The sequence below is a fragment of the Sinocyclocheilus grahami genome, unplaced genomic scaffold (assembly GCF_001515645.1).
Source record: "Sinocyclocheilus grahami isolate Dianchi unplaced genomic scaffold, SAMN03320097.WGS_v1.1 scaffold235.1, whole genome shotgun sequence".
In the NCBI taxonomy this organism is placed as follows: domain Eukaryota; kingdom Metazoa; phylum Chordata; class Actinopteri; order Cypriniformes; family Cyprinidae; genus Sinocyclocheilus; species Sinocyclocheilus grahami.
The window spans coordinates 422,046-449,999 of NW_015505414.1; the positions used below are offsets into that span (position 1 = coordinate 422,046).

Below are 27,954 nucleotides of genomic sequence, written 5' to 3' on the forward strand. Positions count from 1 at the left end.
TGGTACCCATAATGTGATAAATATAACAAACACACACACACACACACACACACACACACACACACACACACACACACGTATGGGGCCATTCCACAGGCGTAATGTTTTTTTTTTATATAAATACAAATTGTATTTTCCTCACCCGAACCCTACCCCTCACACAAAACTTTCTGCATTTTTACATTTTCAAAAAAGATCATTCTGTATGATTTATATGCTTTTTTCCTCATGGGGACCAAAAATAAATAAATTACTGGTATTATTATCCTTGTGGGGACATTTGGACCCCATAACTTAGGAAATACCAGGTACACACACACACACACACACACACACTGACAAGGCTTACTGTAAGCGTGTTTGTTGGCTTTGTTTGCCTTGCTTTTGTTGGTGGGTGAGGCCAGTGTTAATAAATTCTGCAGACAAATGTGAGTCTTCCGGTACTTTTTTCTGAAAGCTACAATATGTAAGATTTTCTGTTATGTACAACATATATACATACATGCATACATACATACATAAAACCCCACAGTCAATAACGCTATAGCCAGTATGTGTTCTGCACATAAGCACTCTGGTATCAAGAGAAAATGCAATTTAAACAAAACGAATTTATTAATGTTATTATTATTATTATTATATGGGGAGAGTTATTTGGTTTTATTAAAAACGGAAATCATGTTTTTGATTAATGACACTCTCGTTTCACCTTTTTCAGTGTAGCCTGTAACAGGTATGATAGTGCGACTCGTGATGTTTAACATCATTTAATCTAGTAGAGCACTAAGAAGATACGATGGCATGACTGTGTATGGGCTTCATTTATTATGCGGCGTAAGTCTGGCAGCTATAGCCTACTTGAATAAACACGAATATCCTCATGAGATATAAAGAACCGTGCTGCAAGCACTTGATGGATTCTGTAGGTTCATACTCTGACTTCAAAACGCTTCACTGTCTTGCAAACTAATTGGTTATATGCTGCGAGGTCCACAGTGCGTCACGACGCAATCCAACTCTCAGTGTTATCCCCTTCTCCCTCTCTCTCTCTCCGCTCACTCGCGCGGTGTCAGTCATCCGCGATGCTGGAGAGAGAGCCCGGGTCCGAGCGAAACATGTCTGGGATCACCGCTAAAGACGCTTGCAATGACTGTTTAACATCAGCGCAGCATCTGAACTCCACGGACATTTACTCCCATTCGCATATTGATGAAGATGATGAACTTCTCAAGTACATCTGGAGGGAATATTTGCATCCTAAACAATATGAATGGGTGCTCATAGCTGGATATATCATAGTTTTCCTTGTCTCTCTGGTCGGAAACACCTTGGGTAAGTAAGTTTGAAACGCGTAAGCTAAGTAACTCCGTTTTTTTTCTTTCCAGCAATTGCTTTGAAATGTTTTACTGTCTACAGGTTTGTCCATCATGTTTGCTACATTGTTTTGCGCATGGGATCATATTATTATAATTTCTCTTCGCTGCTTAAAAAACAGTGATATTCATTATGCGTAGCCTACAACTAGTGAGTTCAGATCTTTAAAGTAATTAACGCTCCTAATGAATTTTAATTGGGCTGCACTTATTTATTTAGATTATTTGCAGTTTCTGCTAATTTTAGATTTAAGAATATTTGCATCCTCACATGCACACATTATGGACCATAAATGCATCTACAGTTTTAACAAAATGTCAAGCCTTCAGCTTTCTTTCTTCCTTGACATTAAATTATATATATATATATATATATATATATATATATATACACGGACATTTACTCCCATTCGCATATTGATGAAGATGATGAACTTCTCAAGTACATCTGGAGGGAATATTTGCATCCTAAACAATATGAATGGGTGCTCATAGCTGGATATATCATAGTTTTCCTTGTCTCTCTGGTCGGAAACACCTTGGGTAAGTAAGTTTGAAACGCGTAAGCTAAGTAACTCCGTTTTTTTTTCTTTCCAGCAATTGCTTTGAAATGTTTTACTGTCTACAGGTTTGTCCATCATGTTTGCTACATTGTTTTGCGCATGGGATCATATTATTATAATTTCTCTTCGCTGCTTAAAAAACAGTGATATTCATTATGCGTAGCCTACAACTAGTGAGTTCAGATCTTTAAAGTAATTAACGCTCCTAATGAATTTTAATTGGGCTGCACTTATTTATTTAGATTATTTGCAGTTTCTGCTAATTTTAGATTTAAGAATATTTGCATCCTCACATGCACACATTATGGACCATAAATGCGTCTACAGTTTTAACAAAATGTCAAGCCTTCAGCTTTCTTTCTTCCTTGACATTAAATTATATATATATTAAACATATATATATATATATACTGTATATATCCTCAGGCAAATCAAATCAAGTGCCACATTGCTCTTTTACCCCATGCTACATGTGATGGATTTGTGGAATTTTGGTTGAAAGACAATATGAATGTAATGCTGTGCTTTAAATTATTTTGTATTCCACTGAGGATGGCTCATCATTTTCTCAATGCAAATGTTGACATTTTAAGTTTTCTCAAGAAATTTAGAAATACGATGAACGCCCCAGTGATCTGAATATCCGAGGTAATTGGTTAATTTTGGCATATTTTGGCATTTCCCTAGAAATGTTACTTGAATTAGAATTTTTTATTCACATCTTTCATGTGCTATTCTCTTTAAAGGTGCAGTGAGTGTTTTTTTTTTCTCAATCAAACAGAATTGCAGTCTACCTCAATCAATGAGTTTTGGACCTGTCGTCCAACAAACAGGACGGTTTGAAACAACACAGTTCACTTTAAAGGAATGTTTGGCACACAAAAGTCATTATATACTCACCCTCATGTTGATCGAAACTTGCTGTTATTTTTTTTCTGTTGAACATAAAATATTTTTTTGTGACAAAAATGACAAAAGGCACCATAACCATATAGTACAAGGCTAAATTCGGGCTAAAATTCAAGTCTAAAGTCTTCTGAAGCTGTGTGATTTCTTTGTGTGAGACTAAAAGTCATTATTTGGTGGTAATATTTCCCTTCGGATTACATCTAAATTAACTGGTTTTATTTAAGCCAAAAATAGAATTTACCTTCACTGAATCAACATATTTGAAAATTTATACGAACAAAAGTAAATTGTATGGGTTAAATCAGGTAGAAATAGCTCTTTAATGTATAAATGCAGATTACCACTTTTTAAAGTGTACACAAAAAGCTACATAAAGATTATTTTTGTATACAGTAGCATGGAGAAAATAACAGCATATGTGTTCAGAATGACGTGCGTGGGTTCAGTATGACATAATTTTCATTCTGAGATTAGCTATTCCCTTACATTTGCGCTGATATGAGATGAGTCATATCCCTATGATATAGCAGTTGAACAAATGTGTTTTCAATATGGACAAACTGTTCTATACAATGAACTTTATATGAAAAGATATGAACATTTTCCTTTTAAATTATTTTACTTTACATCCTGAAATGCTCTACTGTATTAACAAAAGTGAAAGGTTTCACTTAAATGTTATTAACCTCTAAATTAGCTGGTTTTACTGAAGTCAGAAATGTCATTTAATTTAATTGTCTGAATCTAAGTGAATAGTCCAGGCTACACCAATGAAAGTCCTATATATATATATATATATATATATATATATATATATTAACCGTATCTGAACACCTCCAGTTTTTACAGTGTGCAAGGCTACTTGCACTGTTTATGCACTGTTTATGCATGCACGCACACACACACCTAAATTTAAATACTAAAAACAGTAGCACAAAATACACCATTAAGCAGGTATACGTAAAGTGTGCACATACCTTTAATTTTGCTCCTTTAGATAGACACTGATAAATTAAAAGCTAATGATAACTAAGATTTAAGTTCTTTAAGATATGTTAGGCTACCAGGTGTGTACTGGCCAACGGGAGTACCTGGACATTCCCGGTGGGCCGGAGCAGTGGTCCGATCGCCGAAGCGAGATACTTCATCCATATTAGGCGCTGTTTTTACATTACAACACATGCGAAACTGCAAAAAGCAAATACTCCAAAAGTGTGAAGCGGTGCTACCCCATCATCCGCCAGCAGCGCGCAAAAGCGGAGCGGGGTCAGTCACCCGCACAGCGCTGATGAACATATGCTGCTTCCGTCACGATGTGATAAACAGTGCAAGTCTCTTGAATCATTCAGATGTGACACAGAACTGTGTTATACAGTCGTGTGATGAGAGAACATTGAAGGTTCTGTAGTGATTGTGAGTGCTTGAAATGGGAAAAAGAAGATAAATTCAAATTGAACGTTTGGAGTTGGGATCAGTGAAGCACTTGACCAAACTTTCCGTGTTTTAACTGCCATCTACAGGAAACACGACAGTACTGTCCGAGTGCACGCGAGGCTGGGGTAGTCTCCACTCCAGCCGGGTGGGTCAGAATTGGGCGCAACACTGATACTCAGCCCCCCCCTTTTTATTTATTTATTCACAGTGTATGTATACTGCCACAAACAATCAATCAATCAATAATTAAATTAACGTTTTCAATACAAATAAGCACAAGTCAAGCTGCGATACCAAACAGGACCACAGGGAGATGCCAAAGATCACTAAAGCTCCTGCCTTGACCTGACTACTATTATGTGGATCCATTCAGAATCACTAAATCATGACCACCGCATAATCTAAAACACTTTTAGCCAGAATCCATTATAAACACTTTTGCCAAATACACGCTAAAAAATCAATCATTTACTGACATCTGGACGTAAGTCATATTCTCTCCGCCGTCTCTGATGAAATTGGCCATGTTTTCTCTGCATTAGCGCTGTTTGAACTTACTGTTTGAATTCGCTTAATGGATCCTTGGACTTTCCGGGAGTTTACAGGTTTAAAATGATGTGATCAAAAACCTACTTCTTTTCATTTTTAAGGTATTGTTTTCGTTATAATGTACTGATTCAAATTAGTAACCGACCTGCTCTCTTGCCCCACACATTGAAAACCCCTGCGGTAGACCGGCTCCGCTTGCATTCATTCACGTGATTTGTCGAGATGAGAGGTAATGGTGCCCCCTCCTGGGTAGTGTGCAGTGGCGGCTGGTGTTAAAAATTTTGGGGGTTTTGCAAACAAACAGAATCACACTGTTAATGCAGGCAGCAGGACTGAATGCAATTGTTAAATAACCATTTAAAAAGTGACATAATAATGTATCATTATAAGATACCCCATATCATATACATACCACATATCATAGATCATAATAAGATACCACATATCAGTGAATTTGAGTTTAATGTGGGTGTATTATCAGTAAAGTAAGTAATCATTAAACGTGTAATCATTGGGAAAAAAATCAGCCATTTATACTAATGTGATTCAGAGATGAAGGCCATAATACTAATGTTGTCCACATGAGGGGGCCACAGGATATCAAATCCTATAAGATCTCAGTTTAAAGTCTGTGAAAATTGTTCAATAAATTGACTTGTAGTAAAATGGCATATAAATTCATTATATTTTCATAAAGTTTATTAAAGCCCAATAGAACAAGTATGCAAAAACTGCGATCTCCTAAATCATTTTTTTTCTTAATTTGAATGGTATTGACAACATATTTGTCAAGCTGTCAGACATGACTGAATGTATGTCCAATTGAAGAATGGACACTATATTATTTATCTATTTTAATATTGTGCATACAGTAATACTCCAATAAAGACTCATATTTTACTTGGAAAGAGACATGTCCATTAGAAAACTATATCATCTACACAAGCCATTGTGCTTGGACCACAATGACCGCCTCAAGTTAAATTGCATTGTTTCAGTACCTTCTGTGTCGTTGCCCACAATGGTTCGGTAACAGGACTTTCAAATAACAAAACAATAAAAGGCATGACTTACATCACATCCAGCTAGCCAACTCCGTCCAAGCTCCATGATCCGTATTTTTCTTCTTCTTCTTCTTCTTCATTTAAATGCCTTGTTAAAGGATTTTTTGTAAAGATACAATCGAATTTACTTTCATCTCGGAAGAGATATTCAATCACATGAGGCCAAAATATATAAAAACAATACTAATTCGCTAAAATCAAAAGTGGGAGGGACAATCTGAAACATGCCATTTAGAGCTCAGCCTCAAGTCACATGCATTTCAAAAGTTTACGGACCTAATAGACACCCATCTGTCCGGCGCCCCGCATACACAAAACAAACGAAATAGTTTTTTTTTTAGTTTTTTTAATAGATGCTAACATGACTGCCAGTCGAATATTATGACTAAATAATGCAATTTCGTGATTATTTTTTTATATTTAACTTATTTTTAACATGTTGAAATAGGCTTCTTCCCTGGCTAACTTGGAGGGGGCGGCGCTCCCTATTGACCAGCCACCACACGCTGCTGGCTGAAAACAGCCACGACTATGTAAACTGCATGAAACGGTAAACTGGAAAACGCCAATACATTTACATTACATTTACATTTACATTTACATTTACATTTACAATACATATTACAAGCTTGTCAATTCAGCACCATAGTAATTTGCATTGCAGTTATTAACACTGTACAAACAGCCTATGGTGTTTTGGCCGATTTTTTTGTAGTATCTACATTTATTTATTTATTATTACAAATTCCATAGTTTATTATTACTTTATATATATATATATAGTCAGTTAAACTCAGGATTCTGTAAGAACTATAGTAAATTTCATTAGGGCAAAGAATGATTTCTATATAAGTCTCTAAGTCTAATTAATTTTAATTGAAGTAAAATGTTAATTCAGTAAGAACCTGATAAAAGAAAAATATCAGTGTCTTATATAAATTAGGTGTTAACTATTTTACAAATGTCAAAGTTCTTAAAGGGATAGTTCACCAAAAATTCAAATGGTCATCATTTCCTCACCATCATAACATAAAATCACAACATAAAAGAAGATAATTTGAGAAATGGAATTTTTTGTCCATACAGCAGAAATCAAGGGTAACCAAAATGGTTTGGTAACATTCTACAAAATATCTTCTTTTGTGTTCCACAGAAGAAAGTAAGTCATACAGGTTTAGAACGACATGAGGGTGAGGAAATGATGATGGAATTTACTGTATTGACCCGAATATAAGACAATGTTTTTTTCTTGGAAATACATCTGAAAAAACGTGGTCGTCTTATATTCAGGGTCTAGACTTTGACATATCAATAATACACCCACAACAATAGGTGGCGCCAAATACGCATAAAACGAGTGTTCCATGAAATACGTAATGTAATGCGTGTTGTAAAGATCGCGAGTAAAAACAAAAGAAAAAGATATTGGTGGGCTACTATTAGATGGATAGCCTAAATGTCCTAATTCAGATGGGCTACCTGTTTTTTTTTTTTTAATGGTATATCATAAAGTGTATATTTTTTAAATGTGATTGTTGGTATATTTGACCAGTTTTTACCATACTTTCAAAACAAAAATTAAAATAGGAAAAATATGCAATATGAAAATAATTGAAGACAAAATGTGTTCTACTGAGAAAAAAAACTAAATTTGTTTTTTAAAAAGCCTTTTTCCAAAAGGTACATCTGGAAAAAGGGGGGGTCGTCTTATAATCAGGGTTATATTCGGGCCAATACGGTAGTAACAGTAAATTTTCTGCATTCTAGCTCAAAATCAATGCTTTACTGTCAAGTACATTTCTATGTGACAAAAATGCATTACTCAGTAGGCTAATATCTATAATTATTTGTTTCTGTCCTGTTTTATTATTCATTTATTTACTCCAATTGAAGGCCCTAAAACCCAGCAAAACATTCACGGGGAACTTATGGGCCAGATGGGCTGGATTTGTCAAGGGCTGAATTTTAACCCCAGTCCAGCCCTGTATGTTACTTTAGAGACACAATTTAACAGACCATCTGATGACTGGTTAGAGTTCAGTACTCAGATAAAATCCCATATTGCATTAACGAATAAAAATGATGAGAAAATTTGTCTCAAAAAGACAATTGGCAAATGTACTTATATAAATGTCATTTGTACGTTTTAATTGAATGATGAATTAATAATGATCAATTTTGTCAGTGCTGTCACAAGGGTTCTTACCAGTCTTTAGAAATCGCACAGGACCCTCATATCATCCTGTATGATTTCTAAAAAAAGAAACTGTCATATTGTCAATTTAACAATTAATTCAGATCTTCCAATTGTACAAAAAATGTATGTGTGTTTGAACCATGAGGTCTTTGGAAATGTTTAATAGTTTGATTAGATGTTTGAAATCTTGTGCAGTATTCAGACGTGTGAAATCCAGATCTAATTGTAGCCATCATGGCTTTTGTTCTGGCATAGACAGGTGACCATCTTTGATAGATGAATGTGTCAACATTATGTCCTGTTCTGTGATTACTTCTACCGGTAATTCCATTCTGAAAAGTGGAGCTGTTAGCAGAATGATGTGGATTGAATTACCGCTTTGAGTTTTAAACATGAGTTCTTCTCATTCTATGCCCTCTCTTCAAGGGTTACTTATATCATCTTATAGCAACTGTGTAGTTATACAATACTCTGGCAGGTGAGAGTTCTGCCGCAAAGCTACTGCAGAGCTTTGATAAGTGTCAATTTTTTTCTTCCTGGAAGTGTACGAATGTGCTGGGGGGTTTCATCAAACAACTAGGGAAGGGGTGGTCATGTGATGAGCACATGAAACAAGTGGAAAGACAGAAATAGAGCTAGACGTACTACCACTGTGAGGATGCTTTGAAAATGCCCTATGCGCAGTAACAGTGTTAAATCAAAGCGTCTTCATGCGCCAACTGGAAATCCCGAAACCTCAAGTCCATATTGTCCTGGCAAGAAGATTCACTACGAATGTTGTGGGGGGGAATATTGTAATGGTCTTTTTATTTAAGGGAATAAAATAAAGGATTTAAATGGATTTAAGGATATAAAGAAAAATAAGAAGATTTTTCTGTAACTAGAACTTTTTTCCAATTATATTTTTATTTTCAATGGGCTAATAGACGAATAAGAGTGAATGTGAGCATGATACAGTATGTTGAAAACACAAAATTGCAAAATGTTTCTTGTCTCATCAGATTCAGTTATGATTTACATGAATCATGCAAATGATTCATCCTATATGTTCAGTTCAAAGTGGCAACATTTGACAAAAAAGTCAAGTTTGCATCACAGATATTGGTCATTTCACATTTGACAAAAAAGTCAAGTTTGCATCACAGATATTGGTCATTTCACATTTGACAAAAAAGTACGTCAAATATTAAATGTTTTGTTAGACTGTGAAAAAAACTCCATAAAATTTACGGTAAAAAACCAACAGCTGTGGTTGCCGGAATTTTACCGTTAAAAATACGATAGCAATGTTTTAGGTTTTACGGTTTTAACTTAAATTTACAGTTAAATACCGTAATTTAACTAACTGATATAATGTTAATGTTGCAGGTGGTGATGAGAAAGTCACATGATGACCCAAAGCCCATCACAAGCAGCTTTAAAATAATAACATATATAGAAGGTGTACAGTGTCATTCACACAAACACTAAACACCATCACGGTAACACACATGAAACTGAAATAACGCAATAAAGAAGCATTTAACAACACTAGGTGTAACACACAACCCTAATATACAAAACTGATAAGAAAAAACTAAGAAGAAACATAGTTATTTCAACAAAAAAACATCAAATTTGAAATGTAACACATTGAATTCTGGGAATGTCAATTTACGGTTATTCACTGTAAATTATACGTTTTTTTTTCACTTCCAAAAATGGCATACTACCGTAAAATTTATGTCCAATACAGTTTTTCACCGTATATAGTAAGGGAATTTACCGTTAACCATTTAACAGGTTTTTACTGTAGCATTTTTACAGTATTTACCGTTAAATTCACAGTCATTTTTTACAGTGTACCTGAATCTTACCTCACACTATTTCACTAAAGCATTGCTTCGGAGTTCATGTTCGGTCTCTGTGAACGGTAAAGCCCGCCTTCTTTGATTTATTTGGCAAGTAATTTTGGCATTGATGAGTTTTGGCCATTTTTAACTATTGGAGGGGACTTATCCCCCTAAATTTCTGTGGTGCTCACAGCCCTGCGCTAGCTATAGTGTTGTCCATAACACCTGTAAGCTGGGATTCACTGACCGCTGGGCATGTCACTTGGGAATGAGGAAAGTTGGCAGCCAAACTGTGAAATGCGCCAACACTAATATTGCCTGGGGCTTCAGGTCATTATATCACCCCATCTTCTGCTCTGCCCTCTAGGCTGATTCAGCCTGTGTCTTCATTCATTCTCAGGTTGCTTCACAAGACCCAGTTTTGGGGACAAAACATTCAGTTGTATAACTTCACAAAACTCTCTGTAGTTTCATGGGTTTCACAAAGGAAACAGTGATCAGAAAAGAGCCTTGAAAGACCAGACTGTTCTGATAAATAAGAAAAAAAGGAAGATTTGCCACCTATCATACATTAGGTAAGAATGGCTTATCAAGACATGCTGGTGTACAGCAATTATTCAGGACTGAGTCACAATCCAGACCATTAATAATGAAAGCAGACAAATATGTGATTGTCAGTGTGGGCTTTTGTGAATGACATAATCTTTAGTTGAATGTTGAGAAGCAACCCAGCAATAAGATATTAATAGTCGTCTCATATTTCACCTATCACATGTGAAATAAAGGGATTCCAGGGCTAGTCGTCACTAACAGCAGTGAATATTTCTAAAAGGAAGATTCAGTTTTCTGTGCCTTGTGACAATTTCCCAGTGTGTCAACTCACCCTAGTCTTTCCTATTACCTTGTATGGCCCATATTGTATTATGAGTTCATTCTTAACTGTTGACACATGCTGGGTTTGTTAATATCTTTGGTACAGTACTCATTAAGTTTGTATTTGATATCTGTGTTGACACATATTGAGTAATAGCAAGTATGGAGTTTGCATCAAAACATAATAAATTTGCACCAAAACAGATTTCTTTCCTTTTACAGCGGCCTTTGAATTATTGATTTTGTTAAGTGCCACACTAAATAGTCTAAATAAAATCAACATTAATCAGCTGATGACACTTGGTTGCTTATTTGTGACTGTGTCAAGGAAGTTGGTAATCCACAGATATTTCATGTGTTATTCCTGAGAATGTGCATATAGCTTCATAACAAATGCTCATCATGAGGTAGAACAACATACAAATCAAGATAGCAGAGATAGTCTCTGATCATAGAGGATGAGCATTTTCAATCATACCTTATTTTAGTGCAGTTTTCTTTAGATGTCATCAAAATCCAAATACAGTTCATGTAAATCAAGCTGTTCAAATCAAGTAAAGATTCACATATACTGAAGTCCTTGCAACTTTTTAAAAGTGAAATGTCCAGTGGCACACAAAACTAAAAATATTTCCTAAAAACTAAAAGCATTTTCTCTGCAACAGATTTTATATTTTATTACAGTGATTTTTGTATGTATCGCAGCAGTTCGGAAAGTAAATCTCTGGTGAGTGATGCTGAAAAGTTAATGCTCTATTGCGCTTGAAAATAACATAACCTTCCACCTACACTAAACCCTTCACTGAACCTAACCGATAGTGTTAAGCAAACATGAGATAAGCAAAGCATTTTCTGAAGTATTTCCATTTAATCTTGTTTCTACGAGTCTTTGAGCTTTTTGTTGAGTGTCATGACTAGTGTTTCACAGGATTCACATCCTGAGTGCTCACCATTGCAAATGCTGTATGTACAGGAATGTTTTTGGAGCTTAAATCTAGGAACAGCCACGTTTTTCAATGAGTAAATGCTGCTGCTCATCACTTTGATTTTTGTTAATTCCATTTAAAATTACACCCTAATTGAGATCCTTTCTAGTTTTCTAGTTGTGCTAGAAACATAGGACTAAATTCTGTTTTATTTAAAAAATACCTCCTGCTTTAATAACTTAAATGTAGTTTGAAATGTACTTGTTACGTCTGGCTATGGTATTTACAGCCACAAAGTATTCTTCAAGGCGTCTTTCTTTTCAGTTTGTTTTGCAGTTTGGAAAAACCATCACATGCGCACAGTGACCAACTACTTCATCGTGAACCTGTCCTTCGCAGACATCCTGGTCACAATCACATGTCTTCCTGCGAGTCTTGTGGTGGACATTACAGAAACCTGGTTCTTCGGACAGACCCTGTGCAAGACGCTACCTTACTTACAGGTGAGGAAACTGACAACATATGCACTTTTGCCACTATATTTTAGTTTATTTTTGTAGGGAAGCCCTCTCAAAATGAAGTTTCAAATGTTTCGAGATCTGTACATTTGTGAATTATGACACCTTTGATCTTGAGCATCTATTACTTCTGACACATCAGTAGACCTACCAGCAGATTCTACTGCTAGAGGCTGTGTGCGGTTTTTTAAGTGAATGCTTTGCTTCCTCGTCAATAAATCACATCAACAGTTTAAGCTCTTTGAAAGAGTTTTTTTTTGGAGCTAGAGATGTACTGCCATAATATGACATGCTTGTCAACATCAATAGATGAAACAGATGGAGTTCCTTAGGATGACAACATGCTCCTCTGGTCATTTTTTAGAACACATTTACTCAACCTTCTTTCTTGGAAGGACCTGATGAATGGACTTTAATATTTAATCTGTCATATCCTTCACAGTTTAAGAGCTACAAGTTCCGTTTGTTTCTTCTACATTCCTGATAGGCATGGTTATCTTCTCTATTTGGATGACTGAATATTAATGAGAGTTTTGAAGTTATCAAGACTGAAGAAGCAGCTGTGAGCCATGGCTGCAGCTGCTTCAAGTATTTTAATCAAGTGTTTTTAATCACATTCATGCCTTTTGACTCTCAAAGAAAGTCAAGCTGATTGATGCCAATATAATGTAGGATGCTTGCATCTTGCAAAAGTGTGCAAGACACAGACGCAAACTTCTTTGAGCTGATGTTTAGAATAAAGCCAGAACATCAAAAGTAATTCTACTTGAGCAGCACTAGAGTATGGAAAAGACTCATATAGATGCTATGCCAAAGCGTTCAGACATTCGCAGTATGGAGCACTTCAAAAGCATATCTGTTGGAAATTGACCAATTTGCACAGAAGACATGCATTTAAAATCAAGCAATAATCATGTTATCTGATGTCCTATTGTTTTAAATAGGGAACTGTTGTTTTAGAAATGTGATTTCAACAATCCACCTTTACATACCTTACACCACAACTGAAAATATATATTTGTCAGTAAATCAAAGCAATCCAATCCAGAATGCTACTGCACAATACATGCATGCATTCATGCTGATCATCGATGGTGGTCGTCATTTCAAATTTTCCAGGCCATTTTATGGGTTTACATTTATGCATTTGGTGGCATGATTATCACTGCTCCACTGATTTTAGCAAGTTGATGTTTTCGACCAGGGTTTCCCAAACGGGGGATCATGAGGGAACTGCAGGGGGTTCGTGAGTTGATGAAAAACTAATAATTAATTACACTGAATGTAAAATTTAAATAAATGGGGCTGCATGATAATTGTAAAATGATCCTGTGTTCAACGCCTCAGAGCAGCTCAGTTCACAGTAAATGCAGTGAATCCATCTCTGCTTGTGCTGTGAATTTAACGTGCATTTGGCAATACAGCGTGTGCTAGGTTTACTTTATTTACATGCTTGCATTATTTCTTGGACAAAACTTTTGTGGACAGAAGTTTACAGCATTTCACCAGTATTTCACCAAAATAAAAGCTCAAGGGTTTGAATGTTTGAAAGTGAATGCATAAATAGGCATAAAATATAAAATAAAATAAAATATAAATTTTTGACTGTGGACTGAGACACTATCACAAATAAAAAGCGAGTTCACTTTAAAGTCAAGCTACAAAGTCAAAATAAAACACTTAATAAAAGATTAAATATTTATTCTATTTAATTGCATGTCATGAGACCAATTACCAACATCAGAGAACCGTGAACATGCAAATGTTGTTGAATTATTGAAATAGTAAATATTAAGTTCTAAGAGTAGGGACACACCAAACTAACACCGAAGAGCTAGCACTGAGGAAAGCCAATGGCGTGACATCGTCTATGTCGGGGCAAAATATTTGCAATAGAACACATTGGACAGACTACAGCTGATGGCCAACTAGCGTACTAGCAAACACAGAACGTTCCCCTAATGTTAGTGTTTGGTTCCTGTTTGGTTATTTTTTTGAGAACCAAGAAATAATAGATAGAAATATCGATCTCTTTATTGAATGATTACTTAAAATTCATATCATTATGTGAGTAAATATGATTTTGGATGGATTTGACATGCCTAACTGAAGATGCTAATCGAGAAGTTTTTGTTTTCGGATCAAAAGAAAACTGTACAAACTGCACTTCAGTGGTAAGAAATGAATGTATGATATCCTACTTTAAGTCAAGTAATTGTTTATTATTTTTTTTTATATCTGTGAATAAATGTCATATTTTATAAACAATAAATTGTGTTGAAGTCATTTTTTTTTGGTGCTGAAGAAATGTAAAATCTGGGTACCCCATAATCGTACATATAAATGAACAAATTTTATCTTATTTAATATTACATATGATGGTTGATGTGCTCAGATTATTTTTATTAATTAAACAATAGATGCAATAGCAAGGGATGGTTTTTATAATACTGATCAGGCATCCGTACAGATCACTTCCATGCTTATTCTATACTGAGCCGTGAGTGTGCTGTATGATTACTGACGTACAGCAGGGTAACCATATCGGAGTAAAGAGGTTAGGGGAACGTTATAATAATGTTTTATTAACATTAGAATAACGTTCTACAAACCAAAAACTAATGTTCTAAGAAAACTTTCCTGTCTAACCAAAAACATACCATAAAAAAATAACGTACTGGGAACCAAAAACTAACATTCTTGGAACCAAAAATTGTTAGCTGGGTTGTACGCTCTGCACTTGCGTGAGAGAACATACTCTCCCATATCAGCAGGTGGCAGTAGTCTGTATTCGGCATTCAAACTGGGAAACTGGAAGAGCTAGAAATAGTGGATATACAAAGCAAGCAGCGCTGGCTTTTACCATTGTTTACTCCAGCCGCACTCATTACCAACGGATTCGTGTAGCTTTTTCAGTCACACGCAATAAACCATTAGGCATTCGGAGTTAATGTATTTAAGAAAAATTAACAGACATGCAGCCCAACATGTTAACAAAATATAAAAGGAGAGAGAGAGCGCGCACAACATCCACCGTGTAAATAATATGAAATTGTGCATAGTGTAAATTACATCCACTGATCTATAATAGAGAACCGGATTGCTCACGACATTATAAAAGTGAAGCCACCACGCTGCCATATTGGCATCCCCTAGTATTCCCATACATTCTATTGAATTAATAGGAAATCGTAAGATTTTAATATGAAAAAAATCACCCAACGAGTCAGCGTTTTTATATCTGAAGTCTCCCAAACATTCTTACAATGCAAACGTCCTGAGCAGTTATTTGTTTAATGTTGGACATTTCTCCTGTGTATTAAAAACGTTACATTCATATTACAGTAGCGAACACAAGATGAACATGATAAACACTAGACGGACGAAATCCACAACATATGTACCGTAAAACTTCAAATAATAGCCGAGTCCCAAATAGACGCCTGTCTCAAATAGTAGCCCGGGCTATTATTTGAAGTTTTACGGTATTACAAATGACAAAGTGCTCATTCTGAAATTTGAAAAAAAGATTTATGCTTTGTATACACATATACTTGAATTCGCCTTGTACAGTTATTTCCCTGTTTATGTAATTTTAGTTTTATTATTTGACTGCAAATGTTTCGAAAATGATTTCATTAACAACATTCATTTTGAAGCAGGTAATGATTTAAATTAAAGTTGGTTAAATTAATGATTAATTCAACATACATAATGCTAGTAAAACGCCATATAATTTTGGAGAGTCTGAAATAGATGTAGCTCAATCTGGACATTTAAAATGTACACATAACTTCAGAGAAATAACGCTGACTACATACGGTACGGACTTGAAGACATGAAGCTATATTTCCAAGATGATACATGGTAAGTTTTGAATTTCAATATGTGGCGATTAGAACTTAGCACTAATTTAGTAATACCGACTACGCCACCTCGGGGCCTATTTCCAGGGAAACGGCCTTGACATTAGAGCAAGGCTCAAAGGTTCGTTTACTGAGTCAGATATCAGACATAAGTTGGGTAGAAGAGAAACTTTATTTGCAGTCAATAAAAATATCAACTTTAATACATGAAAACACCACGACAAATCAAAAACAGAATAATCACCTTAATAGCACATATAGACATTACCATTTCAGAATTGAGGACTGGTGCTCCTAAGCAGGATGGACAGCAATCATATGTGCGCACTCACACCACAGCACACCACATCTGTTAGTGAACACAGCATTCAGGCGAGAAACCCACCACCAACACACGCCGATCCTCTGCAGCTGGCCACCCCAATTGTGAAAAAGAAGCAAAAAAACAAGACAGACAAACACACACTAAACTAAATATTTAAAGCACTTTAGTCAGGGTGACAAGCACCTCACACAACAGTTTTAAAAAGATAGTTTACCAATTCGCCCAATAATCGAGGTGCCGCGTCCAGCAACCTCGACGACCAATTTGCTGACAGACTGAAGCAGGCAAAAATGACCTCAAATAAACAACAATAACAAAGATTCTTCAAAGATCATTCAAATCACAACAAGAGAAAGAAAGAGACATGAATATATAGAACGCACAACCCCCCCCCCCCCCCTCCCGTTCATGACGTCATCCGCCGTGACGTACCGCTCAGCTATTGGACTGATTTCACATGTGATTCAGAGCGTGGGTCACTGAAGGCGTTCCCCTAGTGTTCTCGACGCAGCTCGAGTTCCTGAAGAGGAACAATTCAATTCCCTTGAGAATCAAATACGCAAAGTAAACAACAAAAACTGCAGAAATGACTGATGACAGCTAGGTGGCTGATCGTCTTTTACGCACCACGTTTTGCTTAACCCATTTGTGTACGATTATTCTAAAAATAATTTTAATGTCATAAAAAAAAAAAAACGTGAATTGTGACTGGCTGCACAAGTGGTGTAGTAATTTAGGAGGTGGATATACTGTGAAATTACTTACATATACTGTATATCTGGCATAAAATTTGAAAGCATATCTAAATGTCTGAAACGTTAGTCAGTAAAGCATTTTCTTTTAACAATTTGAACTAAAATGTTATTGCAGCCATAGCCTATGAATGAATGAAAATGCATATTTTAATTAAAGAGAACTGCTTTTGCGGCTTGAATTTGTGCTTCAATAATGAGATCCAAGATTAAGAATACACCGGAAGTGAAAGACGTTGTCCCTCAGGTAGACTGCATGTTTTCTTGGCTTTCTGGATGTTTCATCAATAATCATGTTGCTTGCATTCACACAAACTGATTTGCTGAAATCAAAACGTGGACGGTGAAGGGAATCGAGGTCAGCATGAGTCCCGCACTGTGAAGCGGGAGCGACCAGCAGGCAGAGGATTCTTCAAGCCTTCCTCGATCGGCTACATTCACAAATAAAACAATGCTTTGTTCAAAAATAATGATTAATTATCAATTGTTCTAATGTTAGCTAAATTAACATTAAATTTAGATTGTGTAGAAGGCTAGCTAACATTACCTTCTTACACTATCATTGACTCAAAAGTGCTTTGAGCTGATGCCATTTTTAAATTTACAAGTAATCAGCATTTTTACATTATTATGGCCTAACTGTTACACTTGCTGTACCCATGTTAGGGTCCTAAAAATACAATCAAGTCCAAAGCTCAGTGTGGGAAATGGTAGTAAAAGGTAATTTATTATTATTATTTTAATATATTATTATTTATTAAATCTCATTTAGATGTGGTGTATTCGTTGTCATATCGAACACAAAAATGGCGGCGAGCATTGCGGTAGTGATGTCTTCAGTACCCATGAATGCGCTGAATACTTGCAAAGATTATGTCGTATTTATATGCTAAAATAAAAAAAAGAGCTCAGTTTTGTAGAGTTGTTACTGAATTTTGAATTCAGCAAAAAGTCGCGTTACACATAATGACCTGTCATTGTTTACATTACGAGTCACTTCAGAAAACTCGTGCACATCCCTAGTCCTACTATGTATTATATGTGGTTAGTGTTGTTGTAATGCTTAAATATAACAATTAATTTGAAATAACACAATAAGTTCATTAAATTATAATAAAATTGAGGGATTTAAGACAAATCTGGGGCTATCCTAACTTTAAGAAGCTATTTACGATGATTTTTAAGAAGATTCTTTTCAAATATTTGAATTCTTCTTAAGTTTTGTCTTAAGAACAATCTTAAGAAAAAAGAAATTATCATACTTAAGTAGAATTTTTGGGAATTCAAAATATTCTTAACATCTTTCTTAAGTTAAAAAAATAAGAAGAAAATGGCAGTTAAAAAAAACAAATTTCTTAAGAGAGTTTAGTGGATCTGGCCCCAGCAGGTTTGTAAACATTTGGAAACTTAAAGGGGTCATATGATGCGATTTCAAGTTTTCCTTTCTCTTTGGAGTGTTACAAGCTGATTGTGCATAGATAAGATCCCTGAAGTTACAAAGACTAAAGTCTCAAAACCAAAGAGATATTCTTTATCAAAGTTAAGACTCTGCCACGCCCCCCTAAAACGGCTCGTTCTAACACGCCCCCACATATCTACCTCACTATGTGGAAATATTTGCATAATGCCGCCCAAATGTTCACGCAAAGAAAGAAGGCGTGGTTTCAGTAAATGCAGTTAGTGTTGAAGCAGCCATGTCATGGAGACGCTGTGTGTTTCTAGGCGAAAGCAAAAGCACTTTATTTGGTCTTCCGAAAGTAGATGCATTTAGAAATCTTTAAGATTACTTACAACAAAACAGCAATGCATTTTATGGACGACCGTTTCGTGAACCTAGGAGAGGAGGTAATTCTGATTTTGCTATGACAATCTGGCGCTTCTGAATCAGCTACTGTTTTGTTATTAGTTTAAGTATTTGCTATTGACTGTTCAAATGCGGAGTCTTGCGCATCGTGTGTGTGTGCGCAAGCGAGCGAGAGAGATAGCGAGAGAGAGAAAGAGAGAGAGAGAGCGCGTGAGAGAGAGAGAGGGGGGGGTTGGGGTCACATCACAGTGGAGTCAGCTGTCTTAACCGTGGCTTGTGTACTGCAAACACATACCAGCTTCATCACTGTGTCTGTCACGCGACTCTGTTCCCTTTCGGGCTCTGTCTTTACATTTATTTTGAAAGATGAAGCTTGCGATTATGGTAAGGGGACTTGACTTGACTTGACTTGACTTGACTTGACTTGACTTGACTTGACTTGACTTGACTTGACTTGACTTGACTTGACTTGACTTGACTTGACTTGACTTGACTTGACTTGACTTGACTTGAACAGACATAGCATGAGCAGACTTGACACAAACAGACTAGACTCACCAACAGCGGGTTAAATACATTCAATACACGACCCGGACACAATGGGAACATGAAGCTACTTATAGGAAACAAGAGGGTCACATGACAAGAACAAACCAATGGGAAACAAGACACATGACTAAGACAACCAATCAGAACATGACACATACACAAGGCAGAGAGACATGAGGCAAGGGAAGCATGACACTAACATGGACCATGAAACAATTACAAAATAAAAGACATGGAAAACATGAACATGAAACAAAACACCACATTACATCAACATATTCTGTTACACCAAATACACAAAATAATGATCTTTAAAAAAGCATCATATGACCCCTTTAAGTATTTATAAAGCTCTCTCATTTACATTTATAACATGTATTTAGAATGCACATTCTTTGTCTGTTCCACACTGTGGGTTCTGAGATTCTATCCTCTGTCTGTTGTCTTTCAGACAATCTCTGTGTCTGTATCAGTTCTGACACTGAGCTGCATTGCCCAAGATCGCTGGTATGCTATCTGCCACCCCCTGAAGTTCAAGAGTACTGCCAAAAGAGCCCACAAGAGTATCGTTCTGATCTGGCTGGTTTCCTGCGTAATCATGATTCCACAAGCCGTAGTCATGGAATGCAGCAGTCTGCTCCCAGAGCTCACCAACAAAACCAGCCTGTTCACCGTGTGTGATGAACAGTGGGCAGGTAACAGATCCTTTTATTGCTGAAACCTCTCCTATCAAGGCACAGTGGGGCTATATACCATTTTAGACAGGCCATTTATTTTTGCAGTGTGAGTGTAGAGCGATAGTAAGGTTCAAGCACTTATCGACGGCAACCTGTAGAACACAGTTTGTGGCTGAAATTGTCTTCTCTTAAAACCTTCAGTTAAAATAAGCTAAATCAAAGATTTTGAGAAAAAAAGTTGTAAAACAACATGTATAAACTCTTAATGTTTTGAGAATATTCCCAGATTTGTGAGAACAATCCCCTTTTATAAGAATAAAGTCATATCATTATGGGCCCTAGTTTAACATTCTAAGTGCATGGTCTAAAGCACACGGCTCAGGTGCACTTAGGGCGTGTCCAAATCCACTTTTGCTAGTTTAACGACGGGTCGGCGCGCCCAGGCACATGGTCTAATGCCGGGTCCAGACTACACAATATTTTTGTCGGTCACGATAGTCACTGTGTCAGATTACACAATTTTGACTCCTAAAATCTTGTCGTTTCGTGGACAAGAAACATGTCAGACTACACGTTGCTTCCCGACCATCCATCGTGTGCCGTCTTTAACGACACGCGTGATGTCATCGAGAAGGCAGAACTAGCGACTGACTTCCGAAAACAAGAGTGTAAACATAGCTGAAGCGCTTCCGCTATAGTTTGCCAGCATTTTTCTTTCTCTGTTCTGTTGTGGTAGTCCCTCGATGACACATCATACAGGCAGGAGTACTGTTGCCACAGCTCCACGAACCTTTCCTCCATCTCATAATTCCACCTAGCAGCACCATCATCTCTCTTTCGTTTCGCCATGTTTGAAACCTGTGTCTGAAAGAGCTTCTGTGCTGCTATTGGTCAACGTCACCAATGTGACAGAACTCGTCTTGGACGACGGAAAAAAAATGAAACATGCTAGTCTTTCTGTCGTGATGTCGTGAAGCATCACAGATGCAGAATCGGTTGTCATCCACTAGGACTCACTACACGTGCTGAAACGATGGAATCTTGCGTCCCGACGCCCATTGTCGTTTACGAATCCCTATGGCACACTGCATCAAGCAAATCGTGGCAAAATCGGGCTAAAATCATGTAGTCTGAACCGAGCATAAATGGTTTGTCCCTATTCTCTTAATGAGTAATGGGTGTGCATAACGTACAAAAAAACCAATCAGAGTCTCATCTCCCATCCCCTTTAAGAGCCAGTTGCGCTCGTGCCATGGCAGATTTGCTATTTACATGGCGGAATTTGCAAGCGCAAAGACCGAATGCGTCTCCAGAGAGGAAACGGAGCTGCTTGTGCGTGAGCAAATAGGTAGCCTAATTCTGATACATGCAATGACTATCCATTATGACATAATCGTGGCAAAATCGGGCTAAAATCATGTAGTCTGAACCGAGCATAAATGGTTTGTCCCTATTCTCTTAATGAGTAATGGGTGTGCATAACGTACAAAAAAACCAATCAGAGTCTCATCTCCCATCCCCTTTAAGAGCCAGTTGCACTCGTGCCATGGCAGATTTGCTATTTACACAGTGAAATTAGCAAGCGTGTCCAGAGATGAAACGGAGCTGCTCGTGCCGAGCAAATAGGTAGCCTAATTCTAATACAAGCAATGACTATCCATTATGACATGTAGGCATTTTTATATTTATGTAGCCTACACAATAATAATCCTAGCCTACACAATATTATTGTGTAGGCTACATAAATATAAAAATGCCTACACACAAACATTTTTAAAAATGAAAAATTACATTCTGTCATGTAAATAGCGAACCCGCCATGGCGCGAGCGCAACTGGCTTTTAAAGGGGATGGGAGATGAGACTCTGATTGGTTTATTGCACGTTACTCCCAAAAAACACCCATTAATCATTAAGAGAATAGGGACAACACGTTTAGATCATGCGCCCGGGCGCGCCGACTGTTTTCTATGCAGACTGAATACAATGTTAAAAAAAAAACTAAAAATAACACTAAATAAAATAAAATAAAAGAAGCAATTCTGTTTAAATAGTATTTTAGCTTGACACCTGAACTTGTATGGATTCAAACATTTATAGTGCTGTGCAGCATGTTCCCTTAAAAAGATTAAATCTGTTTGCATTGATCGTTGCCTTGCTGAGCAAAAAGACACCATGACAGATGAAAATACATCAAAGGCATAGAGCGGCTCCCTGATGAGAAACGTGGGCTATCCCCCCTGATGAGTTCTCACAATGGCCCCCAATGAGTCAGTTATGCCACAGTGACAGCAGCCCATGAGAGGGCCCATGAGACGATTATTGGGCCAAACAGTAATCTCCCTTGTGGCAGACAATTTGCTGGACAAGAAAATAACCTTAAATCACTTTTTCCAATATCGATCAAGTAGAATTTCATAACACCAAGTCAAGGATTGTATTGCATGGTTACAATTGCTGTTACAACAACAAAGCGAATGAGGTTAAAATTCAGATTACTAACTAGGAATATTTCAGTGAGAATAGAATAAATGAGTTAAGCTTGTCCTCGACTTCTCCTATATGAAATACTTAATAAAGGAGGTTGGACAGGCTTATTTAAAAGCTTATATAAAGCTATTTTTATCTTAATATCACATTCTTGAAATTTGATATTAAAACATGGAAACTTTTAAGTTGAGTTTTTTGCTCGTCAAAGTGCAGGGAGTTTCACAATATAAAACAAAACATATTCATATTAATTAAATTATTAGCTAAAGTCTTTGCATAAACCATTTTGAACTAAACATTTTTGCCCGATCCAAGAGGCCAACTTTGACTTCACCTCATTGTATATGCCTTAGCACTATAAATATAAGATTAAAGTGAAATCAAAAGTGGATCTCAGAAATCGACATCTCCACTCTTTTGGGAGCTGCCAACATTAAAAATCTCTTAAAAGAATCTTCTCAATAATTCTCTGACTCTCCAAAGACTTTGATGCTCTGTCACTATTTTGGAACTGCTTCTCTGTAGGCTGTAATTAATCAAATCTGTCATGAAGCTGAACGTATGACAACCGATGCGACTGTGTCTCTTTGTGATGTCGTGCTGTCACTGCAGGTCACAGGCTTGGATTTAGCCACAGGTGTTTGAACAAATCACTGTGCTCAGAGCAGATGTCTATCACAATAAATTCAAGCAGATTTGCTAAAGGTCGCGTTGTCATTGCCTGCTAGAATACCACTTTATAACGTTCACCCTCCCTTGGGTTGCCGCACAATTACTGTGATAAAACCCAGCTCTGCTAAATATTACAAACCTGGGCTGTCAATCTAAACAGCATGAGATGCTTTTGAAGAAATGTGTTACGCTCCATTCTATTTTTGATGAAGTGTGAAGAGTAATTTTAAAGACCCACATTGATAATAAGACTGCCAAGTGCTCTTAACGCTTACTACTTCTACAGCACGCACAGAAAAAGATTGTTTATTTTTAAATTCAGAGAGCCCATTTTCAGATATAATCTCAGTGTTTCTAACAGGCCTCTCTGTGACATTGGAGAGATCATTCAAAACACATTTCTGTCTCCTTTAAATTACTGTTTGTTATCATATGTTCTCATTTGCTGCTTTTCTTAGAAATGAGAAATGAAGTTCCATAAATAACACATTTCTTCTAGCTGCCATTGCTCAAAACTGCAGCAAAATCAAAGTTTTTTCCCCCCTCATTTGCATGTCCTTGATTTTACTGCTGATTGTTTATATATATTATTATATATATATATATATATATATATATATATATTGAGCTAAAATCAAGCTTAAGATCTTTGATCTGCCAAAATGTTTATTTCCATTTTATGTTTACTTGAAATAAAAATCTAGTATATAAAATATTCATCATTTGTTCATTTCACTCCAAACACATATGTCTTCCAAACTCTTTTTTTTCTCCATGCAGTTACAATGAATAGGGACTGAGGCTTCTCTGAAAATCTCTAGGGTCTCTGAAAATGTGTGGATACATACGCTTGTCCCTGTCCCTCAATATGTTGATCTTAAATAAATTGATCCGATTCACAAAACTGATCTGACTGAATTTGTTCACAAATTGGTTTATCATTTCAAGGGGAGGATTTTTAAATATGTTCTTCATTAATGTATGGTTTCAGAAGACTTGAAAATATATAGGGATTGTTTTTATGATATTTTAAGCTCGAAAGCCTCAAGTCCAGAGGATGAGCTTTTCTTTTCTTTTTGAGCAAAGGAACATGATACAATCTCTTCTGCTCTGAATTGCATTAACATAGTTCATATACATGAAACCTAACATGAAAGCTTATGCAGTGAAATAAGTGTGCCTTTTCACATTTTTGAGCAATGGATGTAATTAGGTTTAATATCATGATATTGATACATACATAAAAAAATTGATATCCATTTGAAAATGTTTAATAATATCCAAGCCTGTTCCATTCAATTCATAGAAGGTTCAAGTTAAAATCATGGATGCTGATTGGTCAATACAGCATTCTTATTATACAATGGTACACAACATATACTGTATGCTAAAATTTCCATCATGCCTAAAATTTCCCTTTACCTTTCCTAATAACTCCCTTCTGCTTTTAGTTACAGAATGTCATGTGCATTTAACTGATGTTGTTGTTTGGTTCTCTCTTTTACAGATGAAATCTACCCTAAAGTGTACCACACCTGCTTCTTTATTGTCACTTATTTTGCTCCATTATGTTTGATGGTCCTGGCATACATTCAAATCTGTCATAAACTCTGGTGTCAACAGGTATGTAAGTGTTCTTGACACTTTAAAGTTAAGCACAACTGCATTTATAAATTACACACTTTTTTCTGTAAACTCTCGTTCTGTTCCAACACATAATGATTTGTCTATCTGTCTCCTGCTTACTTGCACAGCTGCATGTTAGCATTGTAACTGAGATGGAACTTAGATGACTAGGTTTTGGATTTGGTAGTGCTAGGTGTGGTTTTGTTTACTACCAACTGCACAAATCTTATGTCTTTACTTGTGTATTCATTGCTGAAAATGTGGCTATATGGACATAGTCTAACGGGTGTGAATTGCTGCGCCATGACCCATAACACCATGCTTTATCCCTGAGCAGATTCCAGGAACATCATCGGTGCTTCAAAGGAAATGGAAGTCGCTGCAGTGTTCTGCCCATGCTGTAGGCTCAGGAGAATCGGTGAAAGTGAGAACCAGCACTGTCTCAGCGGAGATCAAACAGGTGAAAGCCCGACGGAAGACGGCACGCATGCTGATGGTGGTGCTGTTTGTGTTTGCACTCTGTTACCTGCCCATCAGTGTTCTCAACATCATGAAGAGGTAAGCACTATGATACTTGGCTGAGGTAGTGCATGTGCTTATTATAACACAATTATGCTTACGCCTCTTCTGTCCCTGTGTCTCAAAACATCTGTTAAGAACATGGCTGGATAATAAAAGTAAAAACAAAAACTGGAAATTTCGCATCCAACAAAGCTTATTTTTTTGGACCATTAATGTTTTGGGTTGTGACACAATTCTAATGCCAATTCATGAGGATTGTTTTGTGATTATTCTCAACTGTGATCCACATTAGTTCCCTTTTGAGTGGAACTCAACACTGCATCATTGTTGATGCTATGGGAATGCTTTAGCATTGGCCGGTGTCTGAAGCGTGTGTGAAAACACCCCGATCTTGATTGGCTCAATGTGAGATCAGGTGAGGTAGCGTGGAATGTCAGCAAAACCATAAGATGGAGCCAAGACCCCAGTTGTGTTTGGAATAGCATACTACCATACAACTCCTACTATAGTGCAGTATGCAATGGGTATACTGTGAATAGTATGTGAATTTTCTGTATGCATGGAATTCCTGGATTACCTGCTACATTTGCTGAAATTTGATGTATGCATCTGAGGATCACTGCATGGGATACTGTTTCCCACAATGTAAGGCACTCCACGTGACACTTCATCTTCAAATGCAAGAGTGAACTGGAGACAGGGATAGTAATTATAAATGTAACACTTTTATATGTACTTATATACATATTACTGTAAACTACACACGAGCAAATATTGCTCTGTATCTAAAAACAATATTGTTAGTAGGACATACCTGTAAATTGTACTGTACCTTAATCTATATGGCACATTTCCGATCAAGTCAAATGATGTCACCTTTATCACTATAGCACTTTATAGAGATTGTTTCAAAGAGATTAAATAATAATAATATTGCAGTAATATGATATATAAATAACATAAATAAAAATAATATTTAAATTATGCAAGCAGAATTCAAGAGAAGTGCAAGTAGCACAATTTGTTGGCAGAGGCTATTTACAGTAACTCCTTCCAGCAATGCCTGGCTGCGATAAACAGCACTGCAAAAGATGGCTGTTTACCTGCAGGATCAGTGGCGTAGCAAGTAAAACGCAAAGTAATTGACACGATCGACCTGAGTTTGAATCCACCTTTTGTCAAACTCGTCATCTTGCCATCACATATCAGATCAGAAAGGCATTTACTTTTAATAAAAATAAAGGAAATATTTGGAAAGTGGAAGTAAAACGCCTCAATAATAATACAGTGTTTATTGGGTATGGTTAGATAGGTGTAGGAAGGGCTTTATTGTTCCAATAAGGTGGCATCCATTTAATAATATTAATAAGTATGATAATTTACACTTAATGTTATTATTACATACTGTTTTATAATGTACTGCAGTACTGAAGTATAAATATCTGCCACCTAACTACTATTTACATTTAGCCTGTTGCTAAAGAAAATACTGCTATTTTAGTGTAAACAAAATTTATCATTATTTGCCCTTAGTGTAACTAAAATATATCACTTTTTCCACTTAACTGTCAAAAAGAAAACAATATCATTGTTCAGTTAAAGACAGCTCAGTGTTGATTCAGTTCACGTTATATTTTATGTAACTTTAATGTTGTATATCAGAGCACTGCCTTTGTATTTCTGACTGAATTGCCTAGCAACTTTTATGATGGCTGTTGTTGCTTATTAATTATTAAATAAATAATATTTTATATAAATAACAGTAGTTCCCTTTCAGTCGGTCACTCTCGACGTCACGTCGGATGACCGACGAAATTGGGATCTCGCTTAGAGGGACCAATCTTGGGGCAGCTAGGGGGTTACAAGGGTCCCCCCGGTGGAGCAGTTGGTTGAGATGCAGTTGTGTCCTAATACCGCCACCAACCGGCAGGGAGAACCGTGCCTCCCCTCCCGGGTCTCTAGGTACTCGACTGGCCAGCGATGCCTATACGACCTGTGGAGAAGCTGCCTCCGCCTTACACACTACGGCGTGATTGCAAGTGCACCAGGCCAAGGCACCGAGGGACTTGCACGAGGGTGGTCACGACCCGGAAGTTCGCAGAGAACTCCGCACCATGGCAGACCTCGCGCCACGAGCGACGAAGGTTACGGCACGATCTCTGGGTGTCTGATGTCCACTATGGTGGTCCGGGAGCACCATTTCTGGCTGGCTGACATGCGCGAGACGGACAAGAGACGATTCTTGAACGCCCCCGTGTCCCAGGCCGGCCTGTCGACGACACGGTGGAGAACTTGCCCAGCGGTTCTCCACTGACCAAAGCAGACTGAGGCCACCAGGTACATCCTGCCCCGGCGTGCAGCTGCTGCCGTCGCCGAGGGCGGCCCCCCTGCCACCGCCAAAACAAGAGCAGCGCTCCTGCGGCCTCCAGCAAAG

General features: G+C 37.0%; 1 protein-coding gene across 1 annotated transcript in view; it reads left to right on the forward strand.

The window, feature by feature from the left end:
• Positions 1-1,115: 1,115 nt before the first annotated feature.
• The window catches only part of hcrtr2 (hypocretin (orexin) receptor 2), a 30,959-nt gene continuing 4,120 nt past the window's right edge, over positions 1,116-27,954 (forward strand). Inside the window, exons 1-5 of the mRNA XM_016288898.1 lie at positions 1,116-1,332; positions 12,045-12,223; positions 19,986-20,229; positions 24,880-24,995; positions 25,336-25,556. Coding sequence (XP_016144384.1) covers positions 1,116-1,332; positions 12,045-12,223; positions 19,986-20,229; positions 24,880-24,995; positions 25,336-25,556 — 977 coding nt within the window. The remainder of the gene's footprint in view (positions 1,333-12,044; positions 12,224-19,985; positions 20,230-24,879; positions 24,996-25,335; positions 25,557-27,954) is intronic.